Raw genomic sequence first — 22,492 nt, forward strand, 5'->3', positions numbered from 1 at the left:
ATAGGAACTTATAGCATAGAAGAAATAAAGATAAACAATTTGTTACAGAGTCTCTTTAAATCAAATCTGAGCAGTGCTCCATATAAGTTGCTTTATGTCTCATAGACCAATTTTTAGCCCTGGAGCTGTGCTGTGCAGTACCAACTGGTGTACTTACCAGTTAGCTTTATCTATCCAACGGTCCCAGACTTTATTACATGTAAAGGGGCATCCCCTATGCTGGTAGACTAATTCCTGGAAAGGGAGTGAGTTTTTAATCCTGGTTTTCCTGTCACTAAATGTAGGAAGGATGGGGGACAGCCCTCTGAAAGCTATGCATTAATTGAGCATAAAAACAGGTTCTAGTAGAAAAGACTTATCAAATTTGTTAATGTTTTTATCGTAGATGTTAAAGTGAACCTTCAGACTAAAAATCTACTCAGCAGCACTGAAAAGGCTTGGTGTTTCTTTAACCGTTTCACAGCCTCAGAACTTTTTTTTTCTTATCCAAGCCTCATTTTTGGCTGCGCAGAATCTAAGCTCCGCCCCATCAAAGAAAACTGCCCGGGCATTTTTCCCCTGATGCTGTGCAAAGCATGATGGGATTTCTGATGATGTTGTTCTCGTTGCTTAGCAACTGGGAGGGGTCATCAGCACACAGGACAGTTGGAACTGTGTCTCGTGCTCCTTGTCACCTCCTTTCATCCAAAAAGATGGCTGCCCTCATGAAATTTTAAAACCGAGTGGGTAAGAGATTATACTACCCATCTATTTTAATTAACATAACTAATGTAATTTAATGACAGTATATTTGTTTAGGCTGAAGTTCTTCTTTAATTATGCAACTTTTAATGTCGAGAAAGATAGGGGAGCCCGTCGTGTCATGGAGAAAGTTAACCATTTGCTTCCAGAAGTCCACTAAGGGGGGCATTGCCACCATAGGTGTATGAAAGAAGGATCAGGGGCCACCGCGGCTAGTGGTAAGGTAGTTTTGGTGAGTTATATAAAGCTGAGTAAGGCGGTCTTTGATGCAAGGAGACACCTGACGAGTAGCGAGCAGACTGTCTTCCCACACCTTCTCATCTAGTTGAATGCCTAGTTGTACCCATTTAGTCATAGAATGTTCCACCACGGGCCCTGCAAGGTGTTCAGCAAGTAGAGAGTACAATGAACCAATATGGTGGGGAACTGGGCCGCCTGGTAGATTCCATGAGAAGCGAAGTACCCATCAAGGGAAGACCGGAGGAGAATTGAGCTCGTGAGGCATGTTGTAGTTGGAGCAAGGCTGGGCTGAGACAGAGGCAAGAGAGAGGCTCCAGCCTCAGGGCGCAGTGTAGGAGGGGGTGCAGGGTGAGGCAGAGGCAAGAGAGGCTCCAGCCTCAGGGCGCAGTGTAGAAGAGGGCGCCAGGCCGAGACAGAGGAAGGGAGGCTCCAGCCTCATGGCGCAGTGTAGAAGGGGACGCCGGGCCGAGACAGAGGCAAGAGAGAGGCTCCAGCCTCAGGGTGCAGTGTAGGTGGGGGCACAGGGCGGGGCAGAGGAGAGAGGCGGTCCAGCCTCTGCGCAGTGTAGGAGAGGGCACAGGGGGCGGGACAGAGGGGAGAAAGGCTCCAGCCTCAGGGCGCAGAGTAGGAGGGGGTGCCGGGCCGAGGCAGAGGCAAGAGAGGCTCCAGCCTCAGGGCGCAGTGTAGGAGGCAGGAGCACAGCTCACTCAGCTATCATTCCACTATTGTGTTTGAAGCAGAGAGAAATTAGAAAAGGTGATACATGGCAGTGACTGCAAGCCAGATAACTAGAGATTAAGGTGTTGGGGGCCCTGGGGCGCCTCTTAGTCTATCAGTGTGTGACGGCTGGGGTAGGGGGGATGGAGGAGGGGCCTCTTAGTGTAATAGCAATCAGTGTGTGACGGCTGGGGTGGGAGGGATGGGGAGGGGAGGGGCCTCTTAGTGTAATAGCAATCAGTGTGTGACGGCTGGGGTGGGAGGGATGGAGGAGGGGCCTCTAAGTGTAATAGCAATCAGTGTGTGACGGCTGGGGTGGGAGGGATGGGGAGGGGCCTCTTAGTGTAAGAGCAATCAGTGTGTGACGGCTGGGGTGGGAGGGATGGGGAGGAGCCTCTTAGTGTAATAGCAATCAGTGTGTGATGGCTGGGGTGGGAGGGATGGAGGAGGGGCCTCTTAGTGTAATAGCAATCAGTGTGTGACGGCTGGGGTGGGAGGGATGGAGGAGGGGCCTCTTAGTGTAATAGCAATCAGTGTGTGACGGCTGGGGTGGGAGGGATGGGAGGGGGCACACTTTGGTGTCTCTCAGCCTTGGGTGCTGGAGGACCTTGTCCCGGCTCTGAATTGTAGAGACATACATTGGAATTGGGCGGACAGCGAGTATTGGGCACAGAGTTCACCCCTTGGATGTTTTTACATTGAATTTGTGTGGTACTCTCCATATGTACGCTGCGTGGATTCCTGTACAGTGTTGGTAAAGCACCCCTATAAAGAAGGCATTGCGCACATTCTGAACGCAGTGACAGCAGCATTGATGTGTTTTTCAATCTTCTGACAAGGGATGCTCCTGGCTGACACTTCTGAAAGGACAATGGAAGTGAGAGGGATATGAAGGCTGCCATTTTTATTTCCTGTTAAACCATGCACATTGCCTGGCTGTCCTGCTGAGCTCTTAGCCATAGCCCCTGAACAAGCATGCAGCAGATCAGATGTTTCTGACTGAAGTCTGAGTGGATTTGTAACATGCTCATTTCAGGTGACTAATGAAGCCAGAAAGATCAACAGGATGCCAGGTAATTGGTATTGTTATAAATATGGCAGCCTCCAGGTTCCCTTTAAGGTATTAAATAGAAGCCGGAACCAAGAACTGAACTTCATCCCAATCAGTAGCTGATACCCCCTTTCCCATGAGAAATCTATTCCTTTTCTCAAACAGCTCATCAGGGGGCGCTGTATGGCCGATATTGTGGTGAAACCCCTCCCACCGTGTGATGTCAGGACCATGGTCCTGACATCACACTGTGGGAGCCTTGTTGCATTGTGGGAAATAACCAGGGCTGTGGAGTCGGTCCAAAAATCCACTGACTCCGACTCCTCAGTTTAGGATTCCACCGACTCCTCGACTCCGACTCCTCTAATTTGCATATTACAATGTTGTTGATTAAAAGTATGTAACATGAAATTCGTCTCTTAACTGCCAACGCTTAGGAATTTTACAAGACAACTGAAGTGAGAAGGATATGTAGACTACTATATTTATTCCCTTTAGACTAAAACTAGTCCTTGGTAAGAGTACTTGTAAAAGGTACAAACCGGAACAAAGAACATCTATCAGGCCCTAGGCAATGTAAGTGTGGGTACATGTAAGAATGATGTGCAGGTACTCTGCAGGGGAATGAGGAGATTGTAAACAGACAACACCTCTGTGTTCAATGTGCACAGCATTCTCAGTGGATTCCCTGCAGCTCTGTGGGGAGTGCATATGTAGAGTATAGTACTACTGTGTAACAAAGTAAACCTGAGACAGATGAAATTAAAGTTTTATACATACCTGGGGCTTCCTCCAGCTGCCTTCAGGATAATCAGTCCCTCGTTATCCTCCTCCGCCACCTGGATCTTCTGCTATGAGTCCAGGTACTTGAGCCAGTCAGGCGTAGTGCGCATGCACACACTCCGCCGCCAGGAGCGTACTACACCTGTGCAGCACTATTGCGCAGGTGCAGAATGTTCCTGGCTGTGGGAGCGGCATTTGGCCGGACAGCGCTGACTGGCTGAATTACCAGGACTCATAGCAGAAGATCCGGGTGGTGGAGGACAGCGAGGGACTGATTAGCCTGAAGGGGGCTGGAGGAAGCCCCAGGTATGTATAAAACTTTACTTTTCATCCGTCTCAGTTACCCTTTAATTTGTAGTCACCAAACCAAATTTTAACAACATATCAAATTATTTGATTTCATCAGCAAAGGGAGTGCATACATTTGCATAAATCAGCATCAATGCAGAATTATTTCCATCTCGTTGACCATCTCTATTAGTGACACAGCTACACATCAGGCTTTATTCTTACAGCATAGATGTTATTTAGTATATATAAGAGATTCCTGTGTACACATCATATATACAGTCACAATCAGATATGTATATCTGACCTTAAAAATACGGGGACTGCTTTATTGAAGCAGCACAAGTAACTAATTTTGATTGGTTTATTTCATTTTTGTGGACTAAGCACAGCTATTACTGTATATATACATTATTTTTAATGACTATTATCTGAGAAATAGAACATTTTATCATGTTTTCTATTTTAATTACAGTTACAAATTCATTAGGAGTCGGAGTCGGTGCATTTTTTCCCGACTCCGACTCCGACTCCAGGCACCCAAAATTGCCCGACTCCACGACTCCGACTCCACGACTCCGACTCCACAGCCCTGGAAATAACAGCTGTTTACAGCTGCCAAAAAAGCAAGCAGCATCTCCTTCCACTGACATCACCTGCCAGCAGTAAAAATGTCACCATATGATAAATGTCAGAATGTAAATCAGAGAGAGGAAAGATTTTACAATGGGCAAACACTAACTAAATCTTTTATACATATTTATTGTAGAAATTAAGCACTTTTTTTTATTACATTATTTTCACTGGAGTTCCTCTTTAAGCACAGAAGTTATTCCTGTTGAATGCAGGATCTGTCTTGCAGATTGTGTATAAATAATATTTCCTGGCTCGGTTTTTTATTACCAATCGGAATGTTTTGTAACAAGTAATTACCTCATTAATCATCTTAAATGCAGTGTGTCCACTGTAAATAGAAGAGGCAAGGATTCATTCCAATATGTTTAGTTTAACTGCTTCAGCGACACCTAACAAAACATGTCAATCCGAAATATATATAGTTTTGTTTTGGTTTTTTTTATTAAAAACAAAACAAAACAATATATTATAGACCGACGCTAAGCAAAGTGTGCTATTCGTAGGCAGGGAGTGTCAGCTAGCTGCTGATAATGACGGATTAATGCAAATTTTATGTCAATCTTCTGCAAATTTATGCAAGTTGAAAATGGACCAGTCCAGTTGTGGTTGCATTGGATTGGATTGGTCAGTTTCCAAGCTGCATCATTTTGTCATGGTCAGCTGTTGCTTTTCTGCACAGCCTCACAAAGGGTTCTGTCCAATATCTGTGACTGACTGGAGTTACTAAAATACATCCAGCCTAGCGATGATCATGTCTAGTAGGAGAACTCATGAAGGAGCATGTGATCAGTTTGGTCAGGTGATATATATGTAAGCCTCTGATTTGCTGAAGCGGGATGTGGTCACAACAAATCAGAGCTTTGCACATCCATCAGCTGATCAAATATATCACATGAGTTCTCCTAGACACGGCCATCACTACGAGCTGACATGTAATGCTGGGAATACACCATGAGTTTTTTCGGCAGAAAGACGGCTCGATAGATCATTTCCGACAGGTCCGATCTGATTTCGATCAGTTTTCTTTATCGATTTTCTCATAGAAGTGAATGAAAGTCAATCAGAAAAATGATCGGAAGATCGACCGGAAAAGCAATTGTAAAATCGATGGGAAAGTAAATCTGCCAAAAAAACCATTCCCAGCATTACCATTGTGGATGTCTCACCAGTCAGCTGGCCCTGGCCTGTCCAGTGGATTGTGAACTCTGAGTCACACAAGTATATGTGGGAATCATTATAAATGAGGGTCCCTCTCCTACTTCTCTTTCCTAGATGGGCCTGGGAAATGTCAGAGAGAATTACATCCGCAAGAAGGAAATCCCGTTCAGCTCGGAGCAGAGGTGGATGGCGGTGAAGTGTGCAGAGAAGGTGGAGGTGAGGTGTGCAGCACAGCTGGGCTATGATGCGTGCATTATATGTGGTGTAGGTGTGGCTATACAGTAGTGGGTGTGTGCACATGTGCGCCTGTGTATCACATGACATGGATAGAAGAGGACAGGTTTTAGGATTACTCTAAGTTAATAATGACAGTTAATTGACTGTCAGGTTACTTAGAAAAGTTTTGTATAGAATTTGCACGCCTATGGTGATATATGTTCCGTAACAGAGAAAGTCCTTTTCAGTCTCCAATTTTTCCTCTATTGAACCCCCATTTCCCCATTGCACACCAATGCCAGCTGTCTTCTACAGTTGCCCCCAGTATAGGTCAGCCAGGTATAGTTGCCCCCAGTATAGGTTGGCCAGGCACTCTCTTCACTTCCTGTTTCTGCCTGGTGCTGCCACCTGACTTCTGCCGCCTGAGCAAGTCACCTCACTTGGCATCATGGGCGGACCAGGCCTGCTAGCCATACAGCACCTGCAATTAATCTGGTCTGCAGAGCGCAGCCAGGCATAAAACAGGAAGTCGCGTCAGTCACTAGAGCGAGAAGCGTCCGGACGCACGGAAGGTATGTTTGCCTGCCGCTGCCCGCCGCTCAGCTGCAATTATATGCCTATTGAAGCTGGAGGGGAGTGCAGAGGGGAGATCCCCGAGGTGAGGGAAAGGGGGGACCTTCCCCCCTCCCCGCCGAGTGTGGCCATAGCTCTCCCCTCATGCTGCGACCCCTCCAGCCCCCCAAAACAGCCACGAGCGGGCCCCGGGGGGAGGGGGGCCTGCTCACAATTTCTGCAGGGGGGCCCGGGGGCTCTTAGTTATGCCCCTGACACAGTGTGTGTCCAGATCTGTAGTAACGATGTGTGTATGGACTGAACAGAATTCACCATCTCGCTAATCAAAGTACATGTGTATGTGTACAAATATTTTTGTTGACTTTTATTGGTATTTTGCTGTAAATAATAACCAACAACTGCTATCCCATGCAGGGCATTTCATATAAAAATCAGTAAACTAATAAGAAAAAAATATTGATAATTTACATGGCTGATCATTTTTAATTATCTTGAATAATCAAATAATAAACAAGCAAAAAAAAAAAAAAAAAAACCAAACAACGGATGTATGGACTCCATTAAGGATCATTGATTTGAATTTTGTATAGTTTAGTTGCAAATATCTTCGTGCTAAAATAACTTTATTTACAAAGTGTTTGTGTTAACAGTCTGCTATCGTCCAGACTAGTCCAGGTACAGCAGTGATCAGTATCTCTCCTCTGTTCCCTCCCTCAGAACCAGGAGGACCTGTACTTCATGAAGGGGGCGTATGAGGAGGTGGTGCAGTACTGTACGGCCTATAATAGTGGCGGGATGTCCATGCCGCTGACGCCACAGCAGAAATCCTTCTACCTACAAGAGGAGAAGAATATGGGGATCCAGGGGCTGAGAGGTAACAGCGTGATGTCCAACTAGAGCCTTATTATTGTCTCTTTTATTAGAAACCAGCACTGGGCAGCTAATAAAATCAATCAGGGAACAGCTGATGTTGCCAGTGGCTCCTGGGCAGTCCTTAGGGCCCCGTTTCCTGGCACAGGAATATGCAGCCCACGCGCGTCACATGGATGCGGCCTCCAATTCAGAAAGGGATGCGGCTCCCCAGTAGAAAGGGGCCCTCAGGTCTCTTTCACACTACAGCCCTTTTTAAGCGTTTCAACGCAAAGTCGAAACTTTGCATTGGCCAAGGTAAAATGAAAGTCCATAGACTTTCATTTTACCTTTCACACCCGACGCTGCGTTTCGATGCGTTGCGGTACGATGCACCCGGGAGCATTTTAACGTCGGGAATAGGCGTTTCCCCGTCGGGTTACTACCGCCGCTACTCAGCGTTGCACTGCAGTTACCCGAGGACACGCCGCAGCCTATTCCATGCATGCAGGAGCCGTTCATTACATGTTGTAATGTGAAAGGGGCCTTACAGATGTTGAAATTTAGCAGTGTCTGCAGCGATGAGTGTTGATTTAAAGAGAATCTGTATTGTTAAAATCACACAAAAGTAAACATACCAGTGCGTTAGGGGACATCTCCTATTACCCTCTGTCACAATTTCGCCGCTCCCCGCCGCATTAAAAGTGGTTAAAAACAGTTTTAAAAAGTTTGTTTATAAACAAACAAAATGGCCACCAAAACAGGAAGTAGGTTAATGTACAGTATGTCCACACATAGAAAATACATCCATACACAATCAGGCTGTATACAGCCTTCCTTTTGAATCTCAAGAGATCATTTGTATGTTTCTTTCCCCCTGCATCTCTCATGCACTGAAGTTTCAGGCTGCTCTTTTCTTCCTGCAAACAGCTTTGCCCTTGTCTGTAATTCCTCACTATGTGAAAGCCCAGCCAGCTCAGAGGACGATTTATCCAGCTTGTAAAAGATAAGAGAGAAGAGAGAAGCTGCTCTAATCCTAAATAACACACAGGCAGTGTGCATAGAGGGGCCTGGAAGGGGGAGTTCATAGCAGAACCACAGCCTTCCAGACACAGGCTGACAAGTCTGACAAGAGAGAGATAAGTTGATTTATTACAGAGACTGTGATAGTACAAAGTGCTGCAGTAAGCCAGAACACATTAGAATAGCTTTTGGAACTTGTAGGATGATAAAAAACAGGATGCAATTTTTTTTACGGAGTCTCTTTAAGGAACTATGCTGAATGGACACTAGACGACACTTGTCTGCTAGTCTGCAGTTCTGCTGTTACACAATTGTAGTCTGCTGGTTCCTGTTCCTTTCTGTGTATACAACGTATTATTTGCCATTTTTATCTCCCAAACAGTGTCACTGTTGGCAGTGGCATAGCTATAGAGCAATGGGGCTGAGTGCAAATGCTATACTTTGTGCCCTTTTCCAGCACTATATGTATAATAATCACATAATACAGATCGCTACTGTTTAAAGCGGGATTGTCACCATAAAAAATCAAATTTCAACAGCAACTGGTCTGAGTGTATTAAGTGTAAAAGATGCTAATTCTGCATTCAAAACTTTTCCTGTTGTTATGGTTTGGAGTTATCAGATACCGGAGCACTGGCCCTTTATTTGCCATTGGCTGGCAAAACAGTTGCATGCTGGGAGGTCTTTTTATCTATAACATATTCCTCCTCTTCCCTTGTGCGCAATTAAATGTTTTTGCGCGCAAACACGAATTTTCGCACAAAATCTTTACCGGTTTCGTGTGTGGGAAAACGATAACGATTTTGCGCAAAAATGTTTAATTGCGCATGAACGCAGTTAGCACTCTTTTGTGAATCAAGCACCTACTCTGAAAATAAGCCCTAGCTTATATTTCGAGTATGCTCGAAATATAAGGCGTCCTCCTTCTATATAGCCGGCGCTGGGGACCTGCTCCCTGACCCCCCTCGCTGTCCTCAGACGAGATTATAATGTAATCCCTGCCATCATGTCACTAACTGTCCTCAGAGGATTTTATAATGTAATCCCTTCAATCATGTCACTAACTGTGTTCAGGGGAGCCTACAATATAATCCCCGCAGTGTTGGGCAGTAGCAGTGTTAAGGAGTCTAGCCCAAGGACTCCTACTGAATAGGTGCTGGCTTACTGAACAGGCAGAGCAGAGAGTTGATAGAACCAGTACACTACTCGGCCACTACCACTAGGCCATAGATTCAATGTGATGGGAATCCCACTTTAGAGAAAGGATGGAGATGGAGCCAGACAACAGACCGGCTACCCCCACACAGGCTCAGACTAAGGCCTGCTTCACATCGAGGTTCCAAGACCTGCTTCACTTCTTTTCACACCTGTCCTGATAAACAGACCCCAGAGAGCGAACCCTAGACTGTATTAAGGGACCATTATCGCTAAAATCGTAACATTTAAAGACAAATAACATTTATATCACACTTTTCTCCTGGCGGACTCAAAGCGTCAGAGCTGCAGCCACAAGGACGCGCTCTATAGGCAGTAGCAGTGTTAGGGAGATTTGCCTAAGGTCTCCTACTGAATAGGTGCTGGCTTACTGAACAGGCAGAGCCGAGATTCGAATCCTGGTCTCCTGTGTCAGAGGCAGAGCCCTTAACCATTACACCATCCAAACACATACAAATAAGTACATTTCTTCCAAAGTAAAATGAGCCATAAATTACTTCTCTCCTATGTTGCTGTCACAGTAGGTAGTAGAAATCTGACAGAAGTGACAGGTTTTGGGCTAGCCCATCTCCTCATGGGGGATTCTCAGGGTTTTGTTTATTTACAAAAGCACTTAGTGAATGGCAGTTGCTCCATCCAGCTGCCAAAAAATTGTGCAGAGAGCACTGAGGCTGGCCAGCATGTTTCTATAAATCCTTTTAAGGGAATGTATTTATAAAGAATGAGAGCCTTGTTGAGAATACCACATGAAGAAATGGACTAGTCCAAAACCTGTCGGTTCTGTCAGATTCTACTACCTACTGTAAGTGACAGCAACATAAGAGAAAAGTAATTTATGTCTCATTTTACTGTGCAAGAAAAATACTTCTTATTTGTATATGATTACACGCATTTTAAATTCTACAATTTTTCGCAATAGTGGTCCTTTAATAAATATTGTGTAATTGTGGTCAGATGTACATTTCTTGTTTTGCCCACAGCTGTCATGTCTTGTCTCCCCAGTACTGGCGCTGGCCTCCGGATCTGAGTTGGGGAACCTCATGTTCCTGGGGTTAATCGGGATTATCGACCCTCCCAGAACTGGGGTGAGCGAAGCTGTTCAGATCCTGCTGGATTCCGGGGTGTCCGTCAAAATGATCACTGGCGATGCGCTGGAGACTGCTCAAGCTATCGGTGAGAAGATAAAAAAAATTAAACACTGGCCAAAATGTCTGTCCATAACTACATGGAAAATAAGCTCTCTGGCTGTGATTTGACTGATTCCAGTATGAAGACCTGATGAAAAATACTAATGGAGAGGGTTGGACATTTTTTTTCGTGCCGGGGGGGGGGCGAAACAGAAAAAAAGGGCGCAGGAGCCATTGCAATCAAAAGGGCGGCGCCATAAGCAGCCATTATAAAAGCCAGAATTTGCGGCAAAGAAGGCAAGTATGGGCGCATGGAGGCGCCCAGTAACACCGCGGGCCCCAAGGCATGCCGATATAAAATTGCAGCATTGCATCGCGGGCTCTCCACGTCATACTGACCACTTGGAAATCCCATCAGGAAATTCACTGCTCTTTTTGTTACTGTATGTCAATTTTCACTTGACATACATATATCGGTAGATACATTATGTGTAATTTAACCACATTTTCCAGTCGTAACTTAAAAATGTACCCCCTTCTTCTCACTGTTCTCCTTAACATGCCTAGCATATATGGGGGGGGGGGGGGGGTTCTATTAACTGCTAAATTTGGTGTAATTGTTGTCAATGTAATTGGCTAAAATGTTTTTCACGAAAATGCCAGAAGCGACCATTTATTCGGCAATTTTTTCACGGTAACACCGGGGGCATTTTCGCTCCTCCTTAGTGGCTAGAAACTTTGATTTTCCAGTTTCATTTCTTCTGCTTCCTCAGACATGGCGGTGATCATATTAGATTCATTTTGTGCTCTACTGGAGATCAGGAACTTTGACGCAAGTTGTGGGCACTAAAGCCAATCATTGGTCAAAGCAACTGACATTGGCCATTTCAGCCATGCCTGCATTTTTGATGACTTAGAGAAGTGGTCCTCAAACTAAGGGTACGTACAGACATACGATAACGATCGTTCGTTCTGAACGATGAACGATGTTAAAGGAGGTATCGGCCGATGATCGTTTGAAGAAAGGCCACTTTGATCATCGTCCGTGTATGAACGATCTTGGAACGAGCGTTGCGTGTGCAACATGATGTATAAAATGATTTCAAACACAAGTGTTAAAAATAACTGTTTTAGCATGTGCAAAGCTTTCAGAACGAACGATCAACGACCGATCGTTGTACAGACATTACTTTTTGAACAATGGTCGTTGGAAAAGATCTGGCAGAATGGATCGTTCTTTACCAACGACATAGCTCGTTGGTCGGTCGTTTTAATGATCGTTCGTGCACTTTTTACGAACGATCGTCGGGCAATGCCGTCGGTAACGATCGTTTTAAACGACTATAGTCGCATGTCTGTACGCACCCTAAGGCCCATGGGCCGAATGTGGCAGAGCCCCCCCACCCCAGCTTTTTCACTGGCCCCCCCCATACACAAAATGTATAACTTCTAGATATGGCCCGCTGCACCTTAAAATATAGAATAGCAGTGCTGGCACCACCCATCCACATACTATAGAAGCCAATGACCAGTTATTCGCTGGCTTCCAATCCAATTCTGCATCAGGTGACACTGCTGTCCATCTGGACGGCAGATTGTCACTGGGTATGCTTCACTGTCTGGTGCACAAAGAGGTTCTTCAGGCGCCACATGACTGAATGGCTGCTGCTGGGAGTTCTCCTCCGGGCATGATTGGGGGAAATCAGTACCTAGATTCAATGTAATGTTTTTCAACATCATTTTTAGTGTATGTTCTGGCCCCCCAGCAGCCTGAAGTATATTGACCCAGCCCATGACCGAGAAAGTTTGGAGACCCCTGGCTTAGAGAAAGCTTTTTCAGAAGTGTGTGTGTGTGTGTGTGTGTGTGTGTGTGTGTGTGTGTGTGTGTGTGTGTGTGTGTGTGTGTGTGTGTGTGTGTGTGTGTGTGTGTGTGCGCGCGGTGTGTGTGTGGTGTGTGTGTGTGTGCGTGCGTGTGTGTGGTGTGTGTGTGTGTGTGCGTGTGTGTGTGCGCGTGCGTGTGGTGCGTGTGGTGTGCGTGCGCGTGCGCGTGTGTGCGTGTGCGTGCGTGCGTGCGTGCGTGCGTGCGTGCGTGCGTGCGTGTGTGTGTGTGTGTGTGTGTGTGTGTGTGTGTGTGTGTGTGTGTGTGTGCGCGCGCGTGTGTGCGTGTGTGCGTTTGGTCTCCACTACTTATTTTCTCTCTTCCAGGAAGGAGTATCGGTCTCTCCAATGGGCATCTAAAAGCCATTTCTGGAGAAGAGCTGGACCGATTGGATGAAGCCTCCCTCTCCTCCGTCGTCACTAAGGTCTCCTGCACCCCTTCATTCCCACCATCCTCCTGTTGTGTATCAGTAACCTGCATCCAGCAGCTAACTGTGCTATCTGTGTTGTCAGGTGTCCGTGTTCTACAGAACCAGTCCGAAGCACAAGCTGAAGATCATCAAGGTAATAAATGAAATGACCCTGAGGCCGGTTTCACACTGCAGACTGGTGGCAGCGGTGCGTTGCGTCCGCCAGAAACAGGCCTTCGGGGAACACTGCATTAGTACGCTGTGTTTCCTATCTACCAACTAGCCAAGCAGGAACTGACCAGCGCTTGCAGTCACTTCCTGCTTCGCGGTAGGCGGAAGTGCACTTTGTAAAAATTTGCTTACATGCATCCACGTTGCGATGTCGACTAGTTTTTTTTTTAAAAAACGCATCACCATAGACTAACATGATTTCCGGGCCGGCGCAGATTGCCATACGTCACAGCAGATCACGCACAGTAACAAAGCTCTGCGCTAGCGTTAGATGAGGAAAAAAACTATTAACCCTTCGCACATTCACAGATTCACTCATCCAGGCACAACTGTTATCCCTGCAGCTAAGTTACAAGCCGGGGTCTTAGGTCACAGAAGAATGCATTCTTATGCTTAGTCACCTATACTGCGCAGAAGTACCCAGGTAAACATAGGTGTCCTAACTCTGGCCCTGTAACATGCATAGTGCAGACAAGCAAACATTCATTGCATCAAACCTATCAATGGATTAGGAGCACACATCCTGACGTCCTCTCCTGGGACAGACAGTGCATCTTACCAATCGCACAAGGGAGCTACATTATGTTAGCTCCCTTGTGCGATTGGCATGATGCGCTATCTGTATCAGCATAAGCTGTGTGCATGCTGACAAAAACACAGACAGGGAAGGAGGGAGTGCAATTTTTGCAAATGCGAATCTGCATGTGTGAATTTTTGATTGCGAATTTAACTGTTTTTCTCTGCGTTATATGGCATGTTTTTTTTTAAAAAAAACATATAACATATGAACTACCCTATATACTCGCATATAAGCCGACCCACGTATAAGCCAAGGTACCCACTTTTCCCTCAGAAACCAGGGAAAAAAATTATTGACTTGTGTATAAGCCCCCTCCCCAGTATAGTCCCCTTCACAGTAGCCAGATATGCTCCAGTACAAGTCATGCCCCCTCTCCATAGCCGGATGTGCCCCAACGATGATACAGCTGTGTCTCATACACCGCTAGATGGCGTCATAGATATGAGACACAGCGATTGCCACACAGGAAGAATCCCTGATCATTGCACCGCTGACACACTGCTTGCACGCTCCGCTCCACAAGCCGGGGGATACAGGTAGTCTTGAGCAGCGCACTCTGCACACCATGTTGCAGGGGATGGGGGGTGCACGATCCTTACACTCCTCTGCCAGTAACAAAACCTGCTCCATCCGTTCTGTTCCACTGACTCGCATATAAGCCAAGGGGGTAACTGTTCAGAAAATTTTTGTGTGATGACAAATTAGGCTTATACGCGAGTATATAAGGTACATGTTCTTAATTTGTCGATTTACCTGGTCTGGTTGCCTTTGACTCACTATAGCCAGTGGGATTGTGGGAAGTTTTTTTATTCATTTATTTTAGCTACAGTAACAAGCTTATTTCAGAATGCAAATAACATAAAGCTTCCTATTTTGGACAAGAGAAGGACACTATGATCAGAATGTAATCTTTTTTTTATATGACATTTCTCCTAAATCTGACAGTGAACACTAAAAAACAACAGGATTGGTAAGCTAAATAAGTAATGTCTCAGAAGAATTTTTTTTTTTTTTTCAGTTTAATATGGAGTTTCATCTCACTGTAGCGTTAGTAAGTGAATGCCCTGCCTGTCACCCGCAGACAGACGAGTACAATATGACACCTTTCTGTTGTGTTTTAAGGCTCTCCAGCGAACAGGAGCCATTGTCGGGATGACCGGGGATGGTGTGAATGACGCAGTTGCGCTCAAGTCAGCCGATATCGGTGTGGCGATGGGAAAAACGGGAACCGATGTCAGCAAAGAGGCTGCAGATATGATCCTGGTAGACGATGATTTCTCCACCATCATGTGAGTAAAAATATCGAGATACCGAGACAATCGAGGATATTAACATCACCTCTCAGTGCTCGTAATGTTGTGGCTGATCGGTTTATATCTCAGAAGGCTGATAATACAGAGCAATGTTCTGCAGATCTCCGGAGAAATGGAACAATCTGCTAAAAATACCAATATAAGATCTCTCAGGAGGTAGACCAGACAGAGCAGTGTTCTGATGATCTTTAGGGAGGCTGGGAATGAAATAATCTGGGAACTTTACAGGGGAAAGGGGGGGGGGGACTAGACCCCAGGGAACTGTATAGCGGAGGGAGAGGGGGCACTAGACACCAGGGAACTGTATAGGGTAGAGATGGGGGCCATTAGACACCAGGGAACTCTATAAGGGAGGGAGGTGGCCACTACACATTGAAGTTGACCCATAACTTGGCCCACTGTGTATTTGAGTTTGACACTCTTGCTCTAGAGGTTTTGACACTGGAATAATCTGAAGCACATATTGCTGTGTATTAGTCAGTAGGTAGATTGGGCTGAGCAGTGTTAGCAGTATATAGTGCAGGTCATGGTGTGTAAGTGAATAGTATGTTCCATATTTGCAGTGCCTGTGCTGTGGCAGTTCAGTGTTGACACACAGCTATCTGCTGACAGAGAGGACATTTCTGTCCCATTACACAGCATTAACATCTGGGAACGGATATGTAGCGCCTGGTAATTGAGCGTAGTGGCACTTTCACCCGCGCAACACCTGTTCTCTTATCCGCTGAGTACACTCATCCTCTGTGCACGGCCCAGCGATCTGGAGTATCTCCTATTGACATAAATTATTGGAGGAGGCAGCAGCCCACTGATTAAACAACAGCAACGTTTACACTTCAATCATGATGTCCTCTGCTGTCAACCTCACGACAAATATTAGCACTTCAGCCTGGAATGTATTCATCGCTATTAGAGAAGATAACAGACATCGCTAGCCTTAGCTTGTGCCATCTGTATTACTTCTCCAAGGGGGGCTGGATTTCAGCAAAGGCCAGCTGTCCAAGGGGGCAGCTGGACATGGAAGAGGAGCTGTGGATGTAGAGCACCACGTGGAAAGTAGGGGCTGCATTACAAGTGGAAGAGGTGTAAATCCTGTAGAATTAGCCGTTGTGCGTTAGAATTCTTTTCTCTACGGTGCCCCCTTCTGAAGGTGTCAACCTTGGCATCTGCCTGGTTGCCTATGCCTAAAAACTGCCCTGCGTAGCAAACAGAAATAAATAGCTTATCAAGTGATAGAAAGTGCTTATGTATAACACATGAGCAAAACAACATATCTAATACACAACATGGCCAGAAGGGCTCCTCTCTCTTTTGATTATATCCACAGTTCAGGTACAGTTTTTCTGCATTTTTATTCCTTACTTTTCATCTCTGATGCAGATGATTTTTTTTTCTTTAACCACTTCAGGACCTCTGGCTTACACCCCCTATTGACAAGGCTATTTTTCACAATACAGGGCTGTGCAGCTTGGTCAGCGTGCTGCACAGCCCTACAACTCACCACACTAATGCATTTTACCTCCTTTTATTGTCCTTAATAGGACACTCTTTAGGAGGTCTCTGATCGCTGCTGCGATCTTTGTTTGTTTTTTATTACAAAAAGAGAGGCTTTGCCCTCCCTCCTTCCTCCCTCCCCCCTTTGCCACCCTAATCGCCATAGGACGGCGATCGGCTCTCTTCCCCGCCTCTCCTAGGCATCAGCCTATGAGAGGGCTTCATTCCTTAGACGTTCTGAGGGACAGCTGAGTGTCCCCCGTACAGCGCTGCAGGAGAACGCAATGCTGTACAATGGTAAACAAAGGGGATTTCTTTCCCCTTTTGGCTGAAAACAGTCTGCTAGCCGCAGGCTGATCATGGAGCGGAGCTCTGTGAATCGGCAGAGAACGATCGTGCATGCGCGTTCTCTGCTTAACTGCAGCTCCAGGACTTGGCGCCAATCGGTGGTAGGCAGTCCTGGGGCTGCCGCCGTGTTTACGCCCATTGGCGTGACATGGTCGTTAGGTAGTTAACCTTATACAGCTAAATAAAGTAAAACTTTATTTGGCTGCAGGGCTGAATTTTTCCTGCCGCTGGGGGAGTGTGCCTCCCCCAGCCTGGCAGGGTATGCAGAGAGGGCGGCAGGGAGCCTTTATAGTTACCTGTCTGGGGCAGGCTCGGGTTGTTCTCTCCTCCACCATGGTGCCAATGTAATCCCGACATGTCTTCTCCGTTCAAATCACATGATCGGGATCCAGAAGACCATGTCAGCGTTACAGCCCCACCCAGTGGTGAAAGAGGGGTGATGGAGGAGTCTCTTTCATCACACCTCTTCCACCACCAGGAGGTGCTCTAACGCTGCCACGGGCTCTTGAATCCGGATCACATGTTATATCATGTGATCGGGACCCAGAAGACCTGCCGGAAGTTCAGAGTTACCGGTGGAGGAAGAGAAGAAGTGGTCTCGAACAGGTAAATATATCTTCTTACTGCCACACACTTGTTTGGCTGCACTTGGCAGATATGCCAACAGAGGCTCACAATGCACCAGAAGCTTTCACATGAAAAATGTTTGTTTGAAGCTGCTAATAGTTTATATGAAGTGCAATTGCAGATTTTGCTATTTTACTTCTGAACACTGTTCAAAGGGGTTATACGGAATACTTACCGTATATACTCGAATACAAGTCGACCTTGTGTAGAAGTCGACTCCAATATTCAACCCTCTTAAAGAGACACTGAAGCGAAAAAAAATATATGATATAATGAATTGGTTGTGTACTATGAATAATTACTAGAAGATTAGCAGCAAAGAAAATATTCTCATATTTTTATTTTCAGGTATATAGTGTTTTTTCTAACATTGCATCACTCTATAATATGTGCAGATTACACAACACTCAGCATTCGAAATGAGTCTTTCAGAGTAGTCTGTGAAGTAATGACCTCTCCTCTAGCAGAGGAAAAGTAAACAGTTCAATTACAGTTGAGATAATAAAAGTCAGATAACAGCCCTCTCCACGACCAAGTTAGTCGGAGAGCTTAATGGCTTTTTTGCATAGAGATAACAACTGGAGTTTCTCAACTCTTCCTGCACTGGAAACAATTAGACTGATGTATCTGATCTTAATGGTTTTTTTTTAGCTGTACTACACATACAAATCATAATATCATCATTTTTTTTTCGCTTCAGTGTCTCTTTAAGCTGGATTATTTTATTGACAGCAAAGTTAATGGCTGCACTTGGGGCTCAGAAGGGGTTAATGATTGCACTGCATACTGTATTGCAGCCATTAGCCCCTCCTGTCCCTTAATTGCAGCCAATACATCCTACAGGCCACAAGTGCTGCAATTATTCACTCGCTTTTACTCAGCCCAGTATTTCCCCCTCTGCCCCTTTCCTTGTTAACCCATTCGCGTTCCGTCGTTTTCACTTGAGCAATGTTCACCTCCAATTGATTAGCCTATAACTTTATCACTACTTATCACAATCCACTGATCTATATCTTGTTTTTTCCGCCACCACTTAGGCTTTCTTTGGGGGGTACATTTTGCTAAGAGCCACTTTACTGTAAATGCATTTTAACAGGAAGAATAAGAAAAAACGGAAAAAAATCATTATTTCTCAGTTTTCAGCCATTATAGTTTTAAAATAATACATGCCTCCATAATTAAAACTCACCTATTGTATTTGCCCATATGCCCCGGGTATTACACCGTTAAAATTATGTCCCTAACACAATGTATGGCGACAATATTTTATTTGGAAATAAAGGTGCATTTTTTCCGTTTTGCATCTATCACTATTTACAAGTTTAAAATAAAAAAAAATATAGAAATAGACCCTTTTTTTTTTTATTGTAATGTTTTTTTTTATATTAAACATTTTATTTGGGTATTTTTGGGAGGGTGGGATGTAAACCATAGTTTAATAATGTAAATGTGTGTTGATTTTAATTTTTTTAACTTTTTGTTGTAGTTTTACTTTTCGGCCACAAGATGGCGGCCATGAGTTTGTTTACATGACGTCACTCTAAGCGTAACACACGCTTAGAGCGACGCATGGGGGAGGTAAGAGCCAGAAAAGGCGAAGCTTCCGAGAGAAGCTGTCGCTTTTTCAGCGGGGGAGAGGAATCAGTGATTGGGCACCATGGCCCGATTCACTGATTGCCTGGCTAACGAACCGCGGGCTGGGAGTGCGCGGGAGCGCGCATGGTTCCTGGACGTAGTTTCTACGTCCAGGAACCAAAATAGGTTAATTGTTGTGGCCAGGACTTTCACACCTGCGTTTTTTTGGCATTTCCTTTCCTCATAGTGTCACTTACCACTGGGTACATGGCTGCAAATGGGAATGTCACTATTAGTACACATATTACTCAGTGTGCTCACTGACTCCTGTATAAGTCGACCCCTATAATTTTATATAGTAAATCAGACCTACATTTCTAGACTTATACACGAGTATATACAGTATTATTATCTGTGTCCCAATTGGAAAGGCTTTACTTTGCTTGTTGTGGCCCAGACCTCCACTGAGCTTTGCATTATAATATAGAAACTGGCTGATGGTCCCAGGGTCAGGAAATGAGGGAAAGCGTTCAAGTTTCAAAGGCTGGGCTCACACAATGAAGATGGCCATTTCTATTCCAGTCCTCTCCTGTCAGTTTTTGACAGTTTCATCAATTTTGTAGGAGTTTTCTATGGCTTGGTTCTCACACAAATAGCGTACAGGTTCAATCCTGTTAGGTAAAACTGATAGAAAACTGATGCAAAGCTTGACAGTACTGGAATGTAAATGTACAGATTTATGTGTGAACCAAGTCGATCTGCCTTCTGTGCCAGTCTTGGAGATATGACCTCACTTCCTGTTTGACAGAAAGTGATGAAAAGTCTTGAGGCCATACATCAGGTGGCTTGGCAGCCGATTGACCATCCGGTTCGATTATTATAATCAAATTGAATGAAAATCGGTGGCGCCAAGTGCATGCCCGACTGACAATGCAACCAATTTCGGGATGAAAATTGGTCGCATTGTCGATCGCTCATGCTGCAAGGACTTGCTCAATCGGGAACGGCATGCAATTTCATGACAATCGACGAACGCGACAAAACCCCCAGTGCTCATCCCCTAATGGAAAATATCCTCCCAGTGCCCCGTGCAAGGTATACATTACCTGTCCGTGGCCTGCGCTTGTCCCTCCGCTGCTCCGGGCATCACACGCGCCCTTACTAGTAACAATTGGTATCTCTGCACTCTATCTATTGTGTGTGCTAGGACAATCTATTGATACATATGAGAGAGGAACATGTCCCTTTAACACAGCACCACACAAGTATGTAGTATTCAAAAGGTAACAATTTATTAATGAACAATATTAAATCACTATAGAACCATAATAAAAACAATTAAAAAAGAATCATGCTGCCTGTAATGCATATATCATAAATGCAATAAATCACTGTAATAATGAGCGCCCCATCAAAAAATAGCATAATCATGTATATATCTCATACTGTGAGGTGCTCAATACAGAGCTACCCCCAGTAACAGAACCCGGGTTCAGTATTCAGCTAAGAAAGTGGAAAGAGAGGAAAAACCTACACAGAGGTCTAATATTGAACACACAGTGCATATATATTCTACCATCAATATGATGCAACATAGCATCATATTGATGGTAGAATATATATGCACTGTGTGTTCACTATTAGACCTCTGTGTAGGTTTTTCCTCTCTTTCCACTTTCTTAGCTGAATACTGAACCCGGGTTCTGTTACTGGGGGTAGCTCTGTATTGAGCACCTCACAGTATGAGATATATACATGATTATGCTATTTTTTGATGGGGCGCTCATTATTACAGTGATTTATTGCATTTATGATATATGCATTACAGGCAGCATGATTCTTTTTTAATTGTTTTTATTATGGTTCTATAGTGATTTAATATTGTTCATTAATAAATTGTTACCTTTTGAATACTACATACTTGTGTGGTGCTGTGTTAAAGGGACATGTTCCTCTCTCATACGCGCCCTTACTAGGAAATCATGTGGGGTGCGCCTGTATGCAGAACAGAGGAATCCCGGAAGCCAGCAGGGGACAAGTGCAGGCCGCGGACAGGTAATGTATACTTTACACTGGGAACCGGGGGGACATTTTTCATTAGGGGGACAGAGTTGATGCGGCACACAAGGCCGATTCTGGATCGATTTTAGCATGAATTTGATTGGGAATCGGCATGTAGTGTATGGGCAGCTGACAGATCTTGGGTGAATCTGCTCATACATCGCTAGATGCATGGCTACCTTTACAACAAAATAACCTCCCTACCCTTCACTGTGACAAATGCAGCACAAACAGCCACCCCACAGTGAGAGGCTTCTAGACCAGGGGTCTCAAACTCCATGTACCTGGGGGCTGCAGGAGGCAAAGTCAGGATGAGGCTGCGCATAAGGAATTTCACAATCGCGGCGCATCGCCGCCTCTGCCCGCCCCTCTCACTCTTCCTTCACAGAGAGGGGCGGGGAGAGGCGGCGATCCGTGCGGTGATTGACGTCAGGAGGGGCAGAGCTGAAGCTGAAAGCTCTGCCCCTTCCAGGAAATGCCGGTGGATTGCCCCCCGGGCGATTTGGGGGCTCTGCAGCCCTCGTTTAGCGGCAGGGATGCAGCGGATTACTTGGGAGCACTGAAGCGAACTATAAGGAAGCTTTTGCCGGCGAGGGCCACAAAATATTGTATCGAGGGACGCAAATGGCCCGCGGGCCGCGAGTTTGAGACCCCTGGTCTAGACCATAAGGACACATCCAGCACCTGCCTATTATACTGGTACACTGTTGTGCACATTGTATTCAGATGATGTTTTAGATGAAGTGTAGTGATAAAACAAACATTAGACCAGACTGCGATGTGTCTATTAGTGCAGATGTCTTAGTTTATCTTCTATGCTGAGCTGCTGATCACATGTTTGTAATCTCTTCTCATGTTGTAGGAACGCCATTGAAGAAGGAAAAGGAATATTTTACAACATCAAAAACTTTGTCCGCTTTCAGCTCAGCACGTAAGTGAGAATGTGGTCACATGATGGCAAGGAGTCATGGGAAATATGGGGATAGAGGCATAAAGTTCTAACAACCAACTTTTTTTTCTTTTAGATATGAATAGTGTATAAAAGTTTTAGAAACCTGAAGGGGGGGCGGGGTCAGTTCCCATTGGAGTGATTTTCTCTCCCTCCTTCCTCACTTGTCAAACTGTTCAGACTTCAATCTGCTGGACAACGAACTCCTTCCGGTTACAGTTTAATGCTGCAGAATTTCAGCATTTATAGCCATACGTGTGTTCGGTGGCGTTATAATAACCCATGCGACACCCGCCATTGCGGGCAGTCCCTGCACCTGTACGTAATGGCAGCAGGACAGGTCCTCTTCACTCCATCTTATCGCCACGCCGTGCAGCCAATCACCTTGCGGCTGCAGTCTCTGTATGAC

At 45.3% G+C, this 22,492-nt stretch overlaps 1 protein-coding gene across 1 annotated transcript in view; it reads left to right on the plus strand.

Annotated features, from left to right (window-relative positions):
- Nucleotides 1-22,492, plus strand: part of ATP2C2 (ATPase secretory pathway Ca2+ transporting 2) — a 214,591-nt gene that overhangs the window by 168,511 nt on the left and 23,588 nt on the right. The window contains exons 16-22 of the mRNA XM_068260802.1: nt 5,729-5,830; nt 7,121-7,277; nt 10,493-10,663; nt 12,823-12,920; nt 13,009-13,059; nt 14,839-15,005; nt 21,997-22,065. Of these exons, the coding sequence (XP_068116903.1) occupies nt 5,729-5,830; nt 7,121-7,277; nt 10,493-10,663; nt 12,823-12,920; nt 13,009-13,059; nt 14,839-15,005; nt 21,997-22,065 (815 nt within the window). The remainder of the gene's footprint in view (nt 1-5,728; nt 5,831-7,120; nt 7,278-10,492; nt 10,664-12,822; nt 12,921-13,008; nt 13,060-14,838; nt 15,006-21,996; nt 22,066-22,492) is intronic.

The sequence above is a fragment of the Hyperolius riggenbachi genome, chromosome 11, assembly GCF_040937935.1.
Source record: "Hyperolius riggenbachi isolate aHypRig1 chromosome 11, aHypRig1.pri, whole genome shotgun sequence".
Classification (NCBI taxonomy): Eukaryota; Metazoa; Chordata; class Amphibia; order Anura; family Hyperoliidae; genus Hyperolius; species Hyperolius riggenbachi.